Source organism: Nylanderia fulva, unplaced genomic scaffold, assembly GCF_048542155.1.
Source record: "Nylanderia fulva isolate GAGA-0341 unplaced genomic scaffold, ASM4854215v1 Scaffold85, whole genome shotgun sequence".
Classification (NCBI taxonomy): domain Eukaryota; kingdom Metazoa; phylum Arthropoda; class Insecta; order Hymenoptera; family Formicidae; genus Nylanderia; species Nylanderia fulva.
The window spans coordinates 286,256-300,469 of NW_028190972.1; the positions used below are offsets into that span (position 1 = coordinate 286,256).

Here is a 14,214-nt window from a genome sequence, read left to right on the forward strand (position 1 = left end):
GCATCAAGTTATTTGATAGTTTTTCAAGTGTTTGCAATAGTTTTTAAAATATTGAACATTATTTCCAAATTGTTATATATATATATATAATATTTACATATAACAATTTTATAACATTTATAGCGAGTCTATATGCAGTACACAAATAAAATGAATGTCGTTCTAAGGTAAAAGTGATAGAATCATCTACGAATCTTAATATGCATAAATTGCATTTTTTTAGATTATCCTTTTGCCATGAATATATAAACGGGAAATCAAATATTTTAATTTTCAGTGACTCTACAATTTGCTTAAAATTAAATGAGAAAGAAAGAGAAGAAGAGAAACGATAATGCAAGTATCTTTTTTTATCGGTAATCCTTCTATGATAATCTTTTATTATCAAGAGATTGAGGGCGTGGCTTGAGCTTGAATAAAGAGAAATCCTTCTAAATCTAATCCTTCTGATTCACGAATCGCATCTCAAAGATTTTAATTAAATGAAAGATAAAAGATACCTTCTAATATATGTGTGTAGAATAATTCACGAGAGAAACAGAATTTTTCTACGTATTACTTTTATTTATTCATACATTTTTACACAATTTTGTCTTTCTCACTGTGCGCGCAGGTCCATTTAATAATGGACTTTTGAAATTTATAATCGAGACCTAGTTTATATGTGAGGTTCAAGCAATAAGAAATTTCAATTTTTTCTATTCTCGTAGAATTTGTCAACAATTTATTAACTGTGTTATGAAAAGAATCTTGATTAAAGACTAAAGTTAAATTTCTTAAAATCATATATATCGGTAGAAGGACTTCCAAAATTTTTTAGTCAAACTTAGAACGTCTAAAAATAATTTTAAGTTTAGGAATTATAGGACTCGGAATCGTAAAATTTTGTACAATTTTTCACATAAAACTTTGCGATCTGAACAGCTACAGATAAAATGATAGAAATTACATATATAGATAATTCCGTAAATAATAATAATAATAATATTCATGGATTTTAGAAGATTAACAAAAGGATGTAGAAAAAAGAACATGACCGCAAAATGCAATAAAAATATATATGGAAATATTATTTTTGAATTGTTTCGCGAGAGAGATGCGCAATAGCGCATTCGCCGTCATTCTTCTGCATTGTTTAGTAACGTGCAATAATCTAGATATTATGCGGGCATACAGTTGCCCTACTATACTTTCCTTATAATAATCAGGTAGACTTGGGTGCGTGGACTTTGTCGTCTATTATCGATCGCCGTTCAGTGAAAACGGAGTCGAATGCGATCGAAGAAAGTCAAAGTCTCAGATTGCAGCCCGCATGCTATTAAATAGAATTTATCGCTATTATTTTTGACATTTTTTTCCGAAACATGTAACTTACTGTGACCTAAAAATAGCTTCTCGACTAAATTTCTTTATCATTAAAAATACAATCGTTCCGAGTATTTTAAGCGAGAACTACTACGATACTTTAAAAGGTATAACTAGACACTTTTGTACCATTGAACCACTATTGATGGAAAGTCTCGATTGTGTGTACTATGAAGGATAAATCGTTCGCGATAAGATACGAAACAAGCTTACGTAGCGTACCTTTTGCGAGAAATTTATTTAACTGAATTTAAACACGAGGTCACCAGCTATTACACGGGTTAACTTCTGCACATTTCCAAGAACGAATACATGTAGGTTGCTATCCAGAAAATTTTCTTTGTTTAAGTTTACTACATTGCAATGATTGCTACACTATTTAATATTAAATTATGATATAAAAATGCAAGGAAAATGACGGCAAGAATGTTGTCTTTGGAACTTTTCAATATTTGATAGGTCATTTTTATAGAATCTTTTATCAAAAAATACCGTAAATTACAATGTGCTATCATTCCTATATTTGTCGAGTTATCGATTTTTAATAAAACCGTAATTTTTAGTCGTAATAACGGCAATACTATCGCCATAACAATTGATGATAATATATGTATATTTTCCTATAGCCCGTTTATTTCTAATATATATATGTATATTTTACTGTATTAAGAATAATAAGAATTTAGTTAGGTGTGCATATGAAACAGAAGTGTGAGCGGGGGAGAAATAAAGGTTCCTCCACCTTGAAAAAATTCTAACCTTTCTGATTAGATTAAAAGGTTAGGATTTGACGAAAAATCTCTGTGAAAATAACCTTTTATTAAACATTTTGAAATCTTAATATATTTAAAAAACAATTAAAATTTTGAAACGTCAATATTTCGAAAACTATTGATTATATAGAGCATTGTAGTTTTTTTGCGACATTCTCTTTCTCGGCAAAAAATTTCAAATACCTATTAAATTGAGAGATCCCGGAAATAGCATTTTTCCTAAAATGAAAAGTGTTTCAAGAGATTATATCTCTTCGCATATGAAAAAGCGAGTTTTTTCATTTCACTAAAACTGCGTTCTCATGGTTCTAACATTATTGAACGTCTAACATACAATACCTGATAGCGGTCATTTTATGTGATATATTGCAAAATTAATCCTTATAAACGTTGTCGCAATATGAAAATGTTACAAGATGCATCTTAAAAAGAGTATTTCAAATCAATATCGGAGTATACAAAGCTGGAGGATGATATTCCAACAGATTGCTCGGTTTATTATTATCAGTTGATCAAGTAGACTGAAACAACTTTAAAAATCGGAGATTGCGGTCGCGATGATTAAGGTTTTATTTGCACTTGCAGTGTTTAAGCAAGATACGAACATCAGCTGCAGACGCTGTTTTTAATATTCGAGCTCCGCAGAGCCTTGCGTGTCGAAGGTCACACTTAAAAATAAGGTGCCCGTATTTATTATATATATGTATACTAGAAGTAATTTGAATAGGTGAAGAGGGGATACCGTCGCATTACGGGATGACCAGTCGGTTGCTTCTTCCTTCATTTAAGAAAGACCGGCCATTGCCACAACAACCACATTATTTTCTTTGCACAAGTTTCCGCATCGCAATATACACTGCATCTGAAGCTGAACAAAGTTGTTCTTGGTAATCGCGAAATCGTTCAATTACACAGAATGTCTCATAATTGCTTCTCTAATCAATTATTATTCATTATTATTTTTTCTATTATTAATTTCTTTCATTATTAATCTTCTATTATTTATCATATTGCTGCGACAGTTTGTGCGATATTCGCGCGAAAATAAAATGCTAAAGTATATTCAAGGAAGAATATAATAAAATATAATAAATAATTAAAATATATAGTTAATAGATAATATATGTATGTGTAAATTGTGTAATAAGTTATACATCAGATGTGTGTATGTGTGTGTGTGTGTGCATTATGTCAAAGATCTTATTCTGTACATGGTACAATGGTGTCCAACCTACTTTGAATCCTTCGCACATTTACTGTGCGTGACTCATACTCGGACACGATACTGCGAATTCGATCGATATGCGAATCACTATTTGTCGGTCGTGTCGCTTTCATGCAAAGTTTTATTTATTCACATACATAAATTACTACACACATTTTTATTAAATGACATTTATTATCCAAGTTATCCTTAAATATGCATACTACGACGCCACTAATCAAATCTTCGATGTTTTTTTATAACTTTTTCAATAAAAATGACTCTTAAATGATTTTTTTAATATTTCGTGTAAATAAATTATAAAAAGTATGTATAATCCAAAAAGTATGTCCTGTTTTAATTTACCCCCGCTTTCCCCTCTCCCAAAAAAATTTTATTTTTGATTGTAGAACAAAATGCTTCAGACAAAAGTTATTTGATTGAAGGAGATCAAAAGACGGATACTTAGAAGAAAAAAGTATGTAATTTGCAACTATATATTTTTTCTTCAAATAACTGTTTTTTTACACCAATTGATTTTTTTCATTATTATGCATAAAAATATTAAAGATTATCGAAAAATAAATATTTTATAGTTTATGTAAACTTATGTTAAATTTAAATATAAAATATCTTATAGACTATTCACTTTTTGGTCATCTTACTGTTATAATTTTTTATACCGAAAATTGCGAAAAATTTATTTATATAAAAAATTATGGTAGTTACATCTAAAAAAAAAAGATTTTTAAATGACCTTGAAAAGCGCTCTTCAGAAGAACGTCAGTAGCGCCATTATCTTTCCTGCTGCAAATCAAACAATTTTTGTTTGAAGCATTTTGTTTTACAATTAAGGTGATGCCGGAGCGTTGGCCGAACTCCGACGGGTTAGCACCACACATATCTAAACATATGCACGTATACACATATACACATGATAGGTTAGCACCACACATATCTAAACATATGCACGTATACAACACATACGCGTAAAAATGTTTTTAATATATAACTTTTTTATTAGACTTGCAATCTCACTTTTAATCGTTTACTAATAATTCTTCATATTATTCTTACTGCGCATACTATATTTCATGCACAGACAAACTGCAGAACTTTTTTTATTAAGTAAGTATTATTACGAACTGACACAAAGCAGCCGATAACAAAATTGTAATTTTTGATTTTTATATGATTTATATATGCAAACATAGCTAGCGCGGTCCGTTTTTATAAGTACTTTAATTGTGGAAAAGGATTTATTGATCAGTATAGTCAATAAAAAGTTATATGAAAAAAATAAATATTCTCGCATTCGGTCGGTAAAAAGATCATCCGGGATCCCCTTAAAAATGAAAGTTTTAGAGGGAAGTGGCTAAGATAAAAAATAGGACACTCTATATATATATATATATATATATATATATATACACATATATATATACATATATATATATATATATAAATTAAATATAAAATATATTTTATAAATGTAACATTTTATTACAATATAATATACTTATATTATATTATTAAAGCTTAAGATATATTTCTTTCATTTCTCAATCAATTTATATATATATATATATATATATATATATATATATATATATGTAGGGAAAGTAGAGTTTTATTTTTTCTTCTCTTTTTTTCTGAGCTAATTGAAGTTGAGATGTGACTGAAAATCAATAACAATGTGCCATTGCTATGCGATTATTTTTGCTGATAGCACAGAGGGGAAATGATATTTGACATAGGAAAACTATTTTGATTTTTATGAAACATGACATTCTTGACATGACACATGACCGCGTGTTTCGACGTATAATCTATTCTTGTCGAGAGAGATTTTATATAACGATATTTATTTTATTATTTTATATTGCAGAAACAAGCCGAAAACTTTCGCTTTCGACCACTGTTTTTACTCCTTGGAACCTGGAACGGAAAATTTTGCAAGTCAAGATGTCGTTTTCGATGCCCTGGGTCGTGATATTTTGGACAATGCATTTCAGGGTTACAACGCCTGTATATTTGCCTATGGACAAACCGGTACGTATATTCTAGTTGAAATATTACAATACTTTAGCTGTTACTTTTGCGGTAATTTAGGGGTTTTAAATTAAAAATATTAAAAAAAAAAAAAAACTGTGGCGCGTTAAAAATGGTGCGACAGTCGAAACAAAATATGAGCAGAGAGTAATGCGGCAAATAATGCAATTAGCCGATTGAGCGGGTCGTCTCATCGATAAACAGTTGATTTTCCCTGGGACGAGGCATTGACCTACGATGAGGCAAAACAAAGTGTCACAAACAACAATAATATAAGTTCTTTATATAGCACTCTATAGTAAGCGAGACACGAAAGGATAACAAAAAATATAGGATTTTGCACGTTTGAAACATTATTATATTTTTTATGAACATTTGGAGGCTCACTCCCAACCAACAAATCGGATTTAATTCGTATTTCGCACATCCTTATAGGCTCCGGAAAGTCTTATACGATGATGGGCAGTGGCGACAACAAAGGGATAATACCACGCTTGTGCGACAATCTCTTTGATATGATAGCAAAACAGCAAAGTTCCGAGCTCACGTACAAGGTCGAGGTCTCATATATGGAGATCTACAATGAGAAGGTGCATGATCTCTTGGATCCAAAGCCGAATAAGCAATCGCTCAAAGTCAGAGAGCACAATGTTCTAGGACCCTATGTGGATGGACTCAGTCAATTGGCGGTCACTTCTTTTCAGGTGACTGTCTCGTCCTGAACCATTATCACTTTTGGATTATGTCTTTCAAATTTAAATAATATATACAATGTTGTAAAATTAGACAGACAAACTTTGAAGTTATAAAGGATATCAAAATAAACCAGTTATATCAAAATAAACCAGTCAATAAATGTCTGCAAATGAGCCATTTTGGCACTAGAGAACTAGAGACTAAAATATTGTTTGATATAACATGTAGAGCATTGATTAGCATTGTTTAGCATTGTTTAACATTATTTATCATTGTTTAAATAAGATATTGTTGACTAACTAAGCTCAGTATTACAGCATTGAGTATTCATTCAACATTACACTTAGTATTAATTATTATTTAGTCGAAATTTATATTCGAAATGGATAAGTTTCCTTATGAAGAGATGGCCGATAATATGTATTCGATTTATATGGAAGCTAGATATAATGGAAAAGAAGAAAGTATACCTTACTTAAAAAATCATTAATGCCAACGGCTTATTTGCAGTAATGGGTTTATTGACTAAATTGGCTTGTTTGATCCTTTATAACCTACTTGAAATCGGTCTAATTTTGGAACACTCTGTATATATATATATATATATATATATATATATTATTCATTCGTTCCGTGTTCAATCGCGAATAGGATATCGACAATCTCATGGCGGAGGGCAACAAGTCGCGGACGGTGGCTGCGACGAATATGAATTCTGAGAGCTCTCGTTCGCATGCCGTATTCTCGGTAATCCTTACGCAGACTCTAACGGATTCGAAAAGCGGGGTCAGCGGAGAAAAGGTCTCGCGGATGAGCTTGGTGGATTTAGCTGGGAGCGAAAGGGCTGTGAAAACTGGAGCAGTGGGCGATAGGCTTAAAGAAGGAAGCAATATTAACAAGTAAATACATTTTTTCGAATCTTGTGGAGAGAACATTTTTTCACCCTCAGCATGAGAACGTGTGAAAAGTATAACTGGGATTAATTTATTAATAGGTCCCTAACGACGTTGGGTCTAGTCATTTCAAAATTGGCGGATCAGAACTCCATCAACAACAACAAGAAGAAGGATAATTTTGTACCGTACAGAGATTCGGTTCTTACTTGGCTCTTGAAGGTATATCTTTCTCTTTCCTTATCTGTCTGCGTCTCTTTTCGATTCTTGGATACATCTCACTATTTTTTTTAGGATAATCTTGGTGGTAATAGCAAAACTGTTATGGTAGCCACTATATCGCCGGCTGCGGACAATTACGAAGAAACGTTATCAACTCTTCGATATGCCGATAGAGCGAAGAGGATAGTCAATCATGCCGTGGTTAACGAGGATCCTAATGCCAGAATTATTCGTGAACTCAGACAAGAAGTTGAAACCTTGAAGGAAATGTTGTTGCACGCCACAGTAAGAGAACTTTTGTATTTGATTATATATACAGGGTGTTAACATCTGTATGTACATATAAACTCTTACCTAAATTTAAAAATAATTATAATGTACGCACTTGATTAATTAGGCTCAGGGATCAATCGTCGGTCAACAGCGCACAGATATTACGGAAAAGCTATCGGAATCGGAAAAATTGATGAAGGAAATGTCACAGACATGGGAGGAGAAACTAGTGAAGACCGAAAGATTGCAACACGAGAGGCAGCAAGCTCTCGAAAAGATGGGAATAAGCGTACAAGCGTCTGGTATTCAAGTAGAGAAGAATAAATACTACTTGGTTAATTTAAACGATGATCCAAGTTTAAATGAGTTATTGGTTTATTACCTCAAGGTATGTAGGACATGTTATCAATTGCATAGTGTTCTAGTTGTTTGTTATGTTTCAATAGATTCATGTCGCATATGTTTGAATTTCCAGGAAAGGACTCTTGTAGGCGGTCGTTCAGCCAAGACAGAACAGGATATTCAATTGCACGGTTTGGGTATACTACCGGAACATTGCGTTATCACGATAGAAGAACCAGCTTTGTACATGACGCCATTGAATGGTGCTCGATGCTTTGTTAACGGCACGCAAGTCGTAGATAAGACTCTGTTACAACACGGCGATAGAATTGTTTGGGGAAACCATCACTTCTTCAGAGTAAACTGTCCGAGAAGCGCTACAGGTGCGATTCGACTTTATATATATACATATATATTAATTTCATGATAAAAAGTATCGAGTTCACGAAACGAAAACAAATAACACGTACATTTCTGTATCTTTTATTCTACAGCAATCAATAGCGAACCGCAAACTCCCGCTCAGAATATCGATTATAACTTCGCCAGAGAGGAACTTATGCTTAATGAACTGTCGAACGATCCGATTCAGCGGGCGATCGCGAGGCTGGAGAAGCAACACGAGGAAGATAAGCAGGTACATATTTTATATCGCGTCGCTTTTAATAAGCATCGGGCTAACAAAGCATATTTGTATCTGCGTTGAAGGTCGCACTTGAAAAGCAGCGGTTGGAATACGAAAGGCAGTTTCAACAGCTGCGCAACATACTGTCTCCCTCCACGCCGTACTCGCCTTATGTGCCGTACGATCCTCTGAGAGGTAGTCAAAGCGGAAAGCTCCCGGCTTGCACTCCAACCACGCAAATGCGTGTCGAGAAGTGGGCGCAGGAGCGGGACGAGATGTTCAAGCGAAGTTTAGGTCAACTGAAGACAGACATTTTGAAGGCCAATGCGTTGGTGCAGGAGGCGAACTTTCTCGCGGAAGAGATGGGCAAACAGACAAAATTCAGCGTTACCCTGCAGATTCCCCCGAATAATCTAAGTCCAAATAGAAAGGTATAAAATAATGAGAACAATAAATTATGTTTTGCCTCTTTTCTTTTCATCATTCGTGTGCTATTTTTTCTGATTTACAAACATATTTACTTTAATGTATACAGGATGATTCTAAATAAGTGAAAATTTTAGATTTCTTGTCGAAATTTAAGAAAGGTTTTTCATATAAACGTATATCCCTCTTAGAGGAGTTATACTAAAGAAGAAACTGAAAATTAGGTTTCCATTTCTTTTCTCAAATTTTGAATAAGTTCTATTTGCGCATTTATTTAGAATTTATCCTATATAATTACAACTACTTATTTATTTTTATAAGTTTCTATTTTTATCGATTTATTTAATTGTATACGGTTACTTTTCCTTTGTTTTATTTCGATTTTTCTTTTCCTTTTTATTTCTCTATTTTTATTTTTTTTTGTTAATTTATTTTCTTTTTGTTTTCTTTTTCACACTCTTCGATATGTAGAGTGTATTCTTTCAGCGGGGCGCGTTTGTCAGTGAGCCTGCAATTTTAGTGAAAAGAACGAATACAGGTAGTCAAGTATGGTCTATGGAAAAACTGGAAAATAAGCTGGTCGATATGCGAGATATGTACGAGGAACGAAAAGATCCTCACAATTGTCAACGATTACCAGCGATTAAGGTAATTACATGCGTTTAAAATGGAAATTATTTAAAGTATTTTCTTTCAAATACGATGGTCATTCAATAAAAGTAAAGAGACAAACAATTCTTCAAAAGTATATTTTTTTTGAGGGTGACATATTATTGTTGAATGAATGTTAGAATTAATATATGACTGAAATAGTTGTCAAACAGTTGTTTTAAATTGATGAACAGAAATGCCAACTTGTGATTTTCAAGGTATTCTTATTTCGAACTGCAGTCACGTTTATCTCTTTACTTATTGAATGACCCTTGAATTTTTGAAATTGTTCTTGTACAAATTTCTCTTTCTCTCTCCCTCTTTCTTTTTCTTCCCTACAGGACGAATTGCCGGGAAAAACGCAAGATCCGTTTTACGAATCTCAGGAGAATCACAATCTAATTGGCGTCGCGAATATTTTCTTAGAAGTGCTGTTCCACGATGTACGATTAGATTATCACACTCCGATTATTAGTCAGCAAGGGGAAGTCGCTGGTCGACTGCAGGTCGAGATAAGTCGCATATCCGGACAATTTCCTCAGGATCGGATTTGCGAGGCCGCTTCGGAATCTTCCTCCGCGGACTCGACGTCTTCCGAAACTGAGGATTATTCCGGGGGATCCAGTCACATCACCTGTCGCGTTACGATAAAACAGGCCACCGGTCTACCACTCTCGTTAAGCCACTTTGTATTTTGCCAATATATGTTTTGGGGTCACCCGGAACCGATAGTAGTACCACCGATGGTGAACGCGGAGCTACCCAATTCGAACTGCATCACTGGACAGAGAGACTCGTTGGCATTTAAATTTGATCACACCAAGGATTTCACTATACCAATCACGGAGGAGTTTATGGAACATGCAGCAGGTAGAGATTCATCATCAGTTCTTGTGTTTGTCGTTATTCTTTTTTGTCTTGCATTTACAAAATTTTGCGTTGTTATTCTTTTAATACAGAAATAGAGACGATTGCTTCATAGTTATTGACACTTGTTTTGCTCTATTATGCTTATAGAGGGTGCGTTGAGTATAGAGGTATGGGGTCATCGCAGTGCAGGTTTCTCACGTAGTAAGCCTGGATGGGAAGTGGAACAGCAACAATTGGCGAAAGCCAGATCGCTCGCTGACCGATGGTCAGAATTAACGAGGAAGATCGAATTATGGGTGGAAATACAGGAACTGAATGAGCAGGGAGAATATTGCCCCGTCGAAGTCGCAGTAAAGCAAGATACATGTACAGGTGAAGAAATGTTCACAATTCATTTTTATGTTATATATAGAGAATATCATTCTACTTATTTATGATTGAATATTTATTCCTTTTTCTTCCTAGGTGGCATTTATCAACTTCGACAAGGTCAACAACGTCGGATACAAGTTCGAGTCAAACCGGTACAGAATTCCGGAACCCTGCCAATTATCTGTCAAACGATATTGAATATAGCCGTTGGCAGTGTATCCGTACGAAACCGATTGCAAATTCCGTTAGATAGTTACCAGGACGAGGATCTGAGTATATTGAGAGAGAAATGGAGCGACGCTTTAATGAGAAGACGGCAGTATCTTGATCAACAGATTCAGAAACTCATCAATAAACAAGGTATGGAAATATGCAAAATGTATTGTACCTAAGATACAAATATTTTATTTCACTTAATCATTTATTTATTTTCTGATACACACTTTTTTCGATTTTCTAGACAAAACGGAACAAGACATGGAGCGAGAACAAAGTCTAGTCGATCAATGGGTTAGTCTTACAGAGGAGCGGAATGCCGTTCTAGTTCCTGCGGCTGGCTCAGGTATTCCCGGTGCTCCTGCCGACTGGATTGCTCCTGCAGGAATGGAACCTCATATCCCCGTATTATTCCTCGATCTCAACGGTATTGCAAAAACAAATTATACATTAGCATATAATGTTCTTTGTTTGATTTACTAATGTTTGTTTCGAAAAAAAAAAAAAAAAAAAAAAAAAAACAGCTGATGATCTCTCAACGCATCAATCGGGAGAGGAAGTGTCGGTGACAGGATTGAATTCGATTCTACCTAAAGAACACGGAAATAAATTTTATAATTTACCGATAATTCGACATTTAGAGAAAGACGTATGTGCCATCGCCGCTTGGGATTCTAGTATACACGACAACGTGCATCTTAACAGAGTGACTGATGGTACTTATTAGTTTTTTGCCACATTCTTCATTCTATAGCGATTAAACTAGCGATCTATTTGCAACGATTTCTCGCTTTTTTCAGCTAATGAAAGGGTGTTTCTAATCCTGAAGACCACCGTTCGCTTGTCGCATCCAGCACCGATGGACCTTGTGCTGCGCAAAAGGTTAGCTTTAAACATATACAAGAGGCAGAGCATCACGGATAGAATTTTCAAGAGAATCGTACGAACTGACTTCTTAATGCAAACCGGCGTCACTTATGAGGTAGTTTCGAACATACCAAAAGCGAGCGAAGAGCTAGAAGATCGTGAGAGCTTGGCGCAAATCGCGGCTAGCGGAGAAGATAATAGTTTATGCGACGGAGAAACTTACATAGGTGAGAATTAAAAATTCGCAAAATTATTCCAAGTGTTTTGAAGATTCTAAAGATATTAATCATTGTCTTTATTTATTACTTGCACCTCTATAGAAAAATATACTCGCGGTGTCTCAGCTGTCGAAAGTATATTAACGTTGGACCGATTACGACAAAGTGTCGCTGTAAAGGAACTGTTACAAGCACAAGGGCAACCATTGATGCGTAAAACTGCAAGTGTTCCAAACTTCTCGCAGGTACTATCTTTTAGACATCTTGAATGTTGAAATTATATCATTCAAGGATTTTTTATTTTAATTAATATACTCGAATATTGCTGAACTATATCTGTAACGAGAAAATATTTCATATATAAAAAGGTTTTGAGAGGGAAAAAAGTTGACAATCTTGAGTTTTAACTAAGATTATTTTTCAAGGTTATTTGAAGGTCAACCATTTTTAAAATGGAATCATCTTAATTTTAAACCGATTCCTTACAATATTTGGCAAAAAAAGTTATGGGTAGGATAGTCAAAAAGTTACGTAGTTTACGAGATATTTTGTTCTTTAATGTGAAATAATTACATAACCTATATATATATATATATATAACCCCTAAATAATTTTTGTGAAAATATGTATATATATATGTGTATATACATATATATATATACATATTTTTACAAAAATTATTTAGGGGTTTCCACACTTTTCACAAACCCTGTATATATATATACATATACAGGGTGTCCCATAATTCGCGAATCACCTTTTATGGGCAGATAGAGCGTGTTAAACTGAATAGAAAATTCATGTATCATTTTGCGATATTTGCAATAATTATTGAGTTATTTATTAAAATATCTAAACGAATAAGCAGGTAGAAAGCATTATTTGATCGAGAGGCGGCGTCATGCAGCGAGCGGCGACCAATGTAGTGGCGCCGAAAAGTAAGATGATATTTTTGATACTAAGTGGCATATAACAAATAAGTGCACACCGAGTCCGGCCTACCGCTTTCTACCCGCTCATTTGTTTAGATATTTTAGTTAATAACTCAATAATTATTGCGAATATCGCAAAATGATACAGGACTTTTCTATTCAGTTTAACACGCTCTATCTGCACTGTAAAAAATTTTGTAAAATTACATTAAAAATATGTAAAATTACATAAATAATAAATGTAAAATTACATGATAAATAATGAAAAGGTAATCATTTCTATTATTTATCGTGTAATTTTACACTTATTATTTATGTAATTTTACATATTTTTGTGTAATATATTACATATTTTTTTACAGTGTGCCCATGAAAGGTGATTCGCGATATATATATATATATATATGCACACACAGGGTTTGTGAAAAGTGTGGAAACCCCTAAATAATTTTTGTAAAAATGAAAATATCAAAAAACGCGGTAAAACATGTATTTTGATTTTTCAAAAAAGCTATCCTAACATGGATACCGATCATCTCCCTGGTACGCAGGGATAAAAGGGGGGTTGAAAATTTTAAATTGGACTAAGGGTCTAATTTAAAATTGGGGGCTCATTTGACAGGTCTTTTCATAACAAACACACCCTTAAAATTTTAAGTCGCTACGATTGAGCATATTTATTTAATAAAGAGAGATTTTCATGGATTTTCCAGATTATGAGATTCGATACATCGATGGACTCGTTGAATGTTACTCGTTCAGAAAGCGTAACAGATCTTAATTCGGAAATAAATGGTCTCCCACATCCGCGACGCGCGTCCATAGGTCACGTGAGAAATGACGAAAATAATTTCATATCTGCACCACCAAAGACGTTTGGAATTGGTAAGCATATATTTTTTATTCATTCAATATTATTACTGTCAGAGTCACATAAACGACTAGAGAGATAGATACATATTCTATGATTTCTTAATTTTGTGTATGCATATCTCTTTCTATATATATATATATATATATATATATATATATATATATATATTATATATATATATATTATATCTTGAATTATTAGATTTATGCTGTCATTATTAAGTGCAAAATATTAAAAGTATTTTTTTATACAGCTTTTATAATATGTTGTGCTTGTAAAGCAGGATCGTTTATGAAATCATAGAAAGAGAAAGATCATATATATAGATATCGTAACATACAAG

At 33.5% G+C, this 14,214-nt stretch overlaps 1 protein-coding gene across 6 annotated transcripts in view; it reads left to right on the forward strand.

The window, feature by feature from the left end:
- Positions 1–14,214, forward strand: part of LOC114928593 (Kinesin heavy chain 73) — a 66,253-nt gene that overhangs the window by 30,870 nt on the left and 21,169 nt on the right. For 5 of the 6 annotated variants that reach the window (XM_029299844.2, XM_029299845.2, XM_029299848.2 and 2 more), the window contains exons 3-20: positions 5,231–5,394; positions 5,830–6,098; positions 6,742–6,989; positions 7,085–7,205; positions 7,278–7,490; positions 7,603–7,866; positions 7,954–8,203; positions 8,315–8,457; positions 8,529–8,876; positions 9,343–9,519; positions 9,864–10,392; positions 10,540–10,764; positions 10,858–11,124; positions 11,225–11,407; positions 11,505–11,696; positions 11,781–12,074; positions 12,168–12,310; positions 13,711–13,882. In XM_029299844.2, the coding sequence (XP_029155677.2) occupies positions 5,231–5,394; positions 5,830–6,098; positions 6,742–6,989; positions 7,085–7,205; positions 7,278–7,490; positions 7,603–7,866; positions 7,954–8,203; positions 8,315–8,457; positions 8,529–8,876; positions 9,343–9,519; positions 9,864–10,392; positions 10,540–10,764; positions 10,858–11,124; positions 11,225–11,407; positions 11,505–11,696; positions 11,781–12,074; positions 12,168–12,310; positions 13,711–13,882 (4,202 nt within the window). The remainder of the gene's footprint in view (positions 1–5,230; positions 5,395–5,829; positions 6,099–6,741; positions 6,990–7,084; positions 7,206–7,277; positions 7,491–7,602; positions 7,867–7,953; positions 8,204–8,314; positions 8,458–8,528; positions 8,877–9,342; positions 9,520–9,863; positions 10,393–10,539; positions 10,765–10,857; positions 11,125–11,224; positions 11,408–11,504; positions 11,697–11,780; positions 12,075–12,167; positions 12,311–13,710; positions 13,883–14,214) is intronic. The other variant, XM_029299846.2, reaches the window with a different exon arrangement.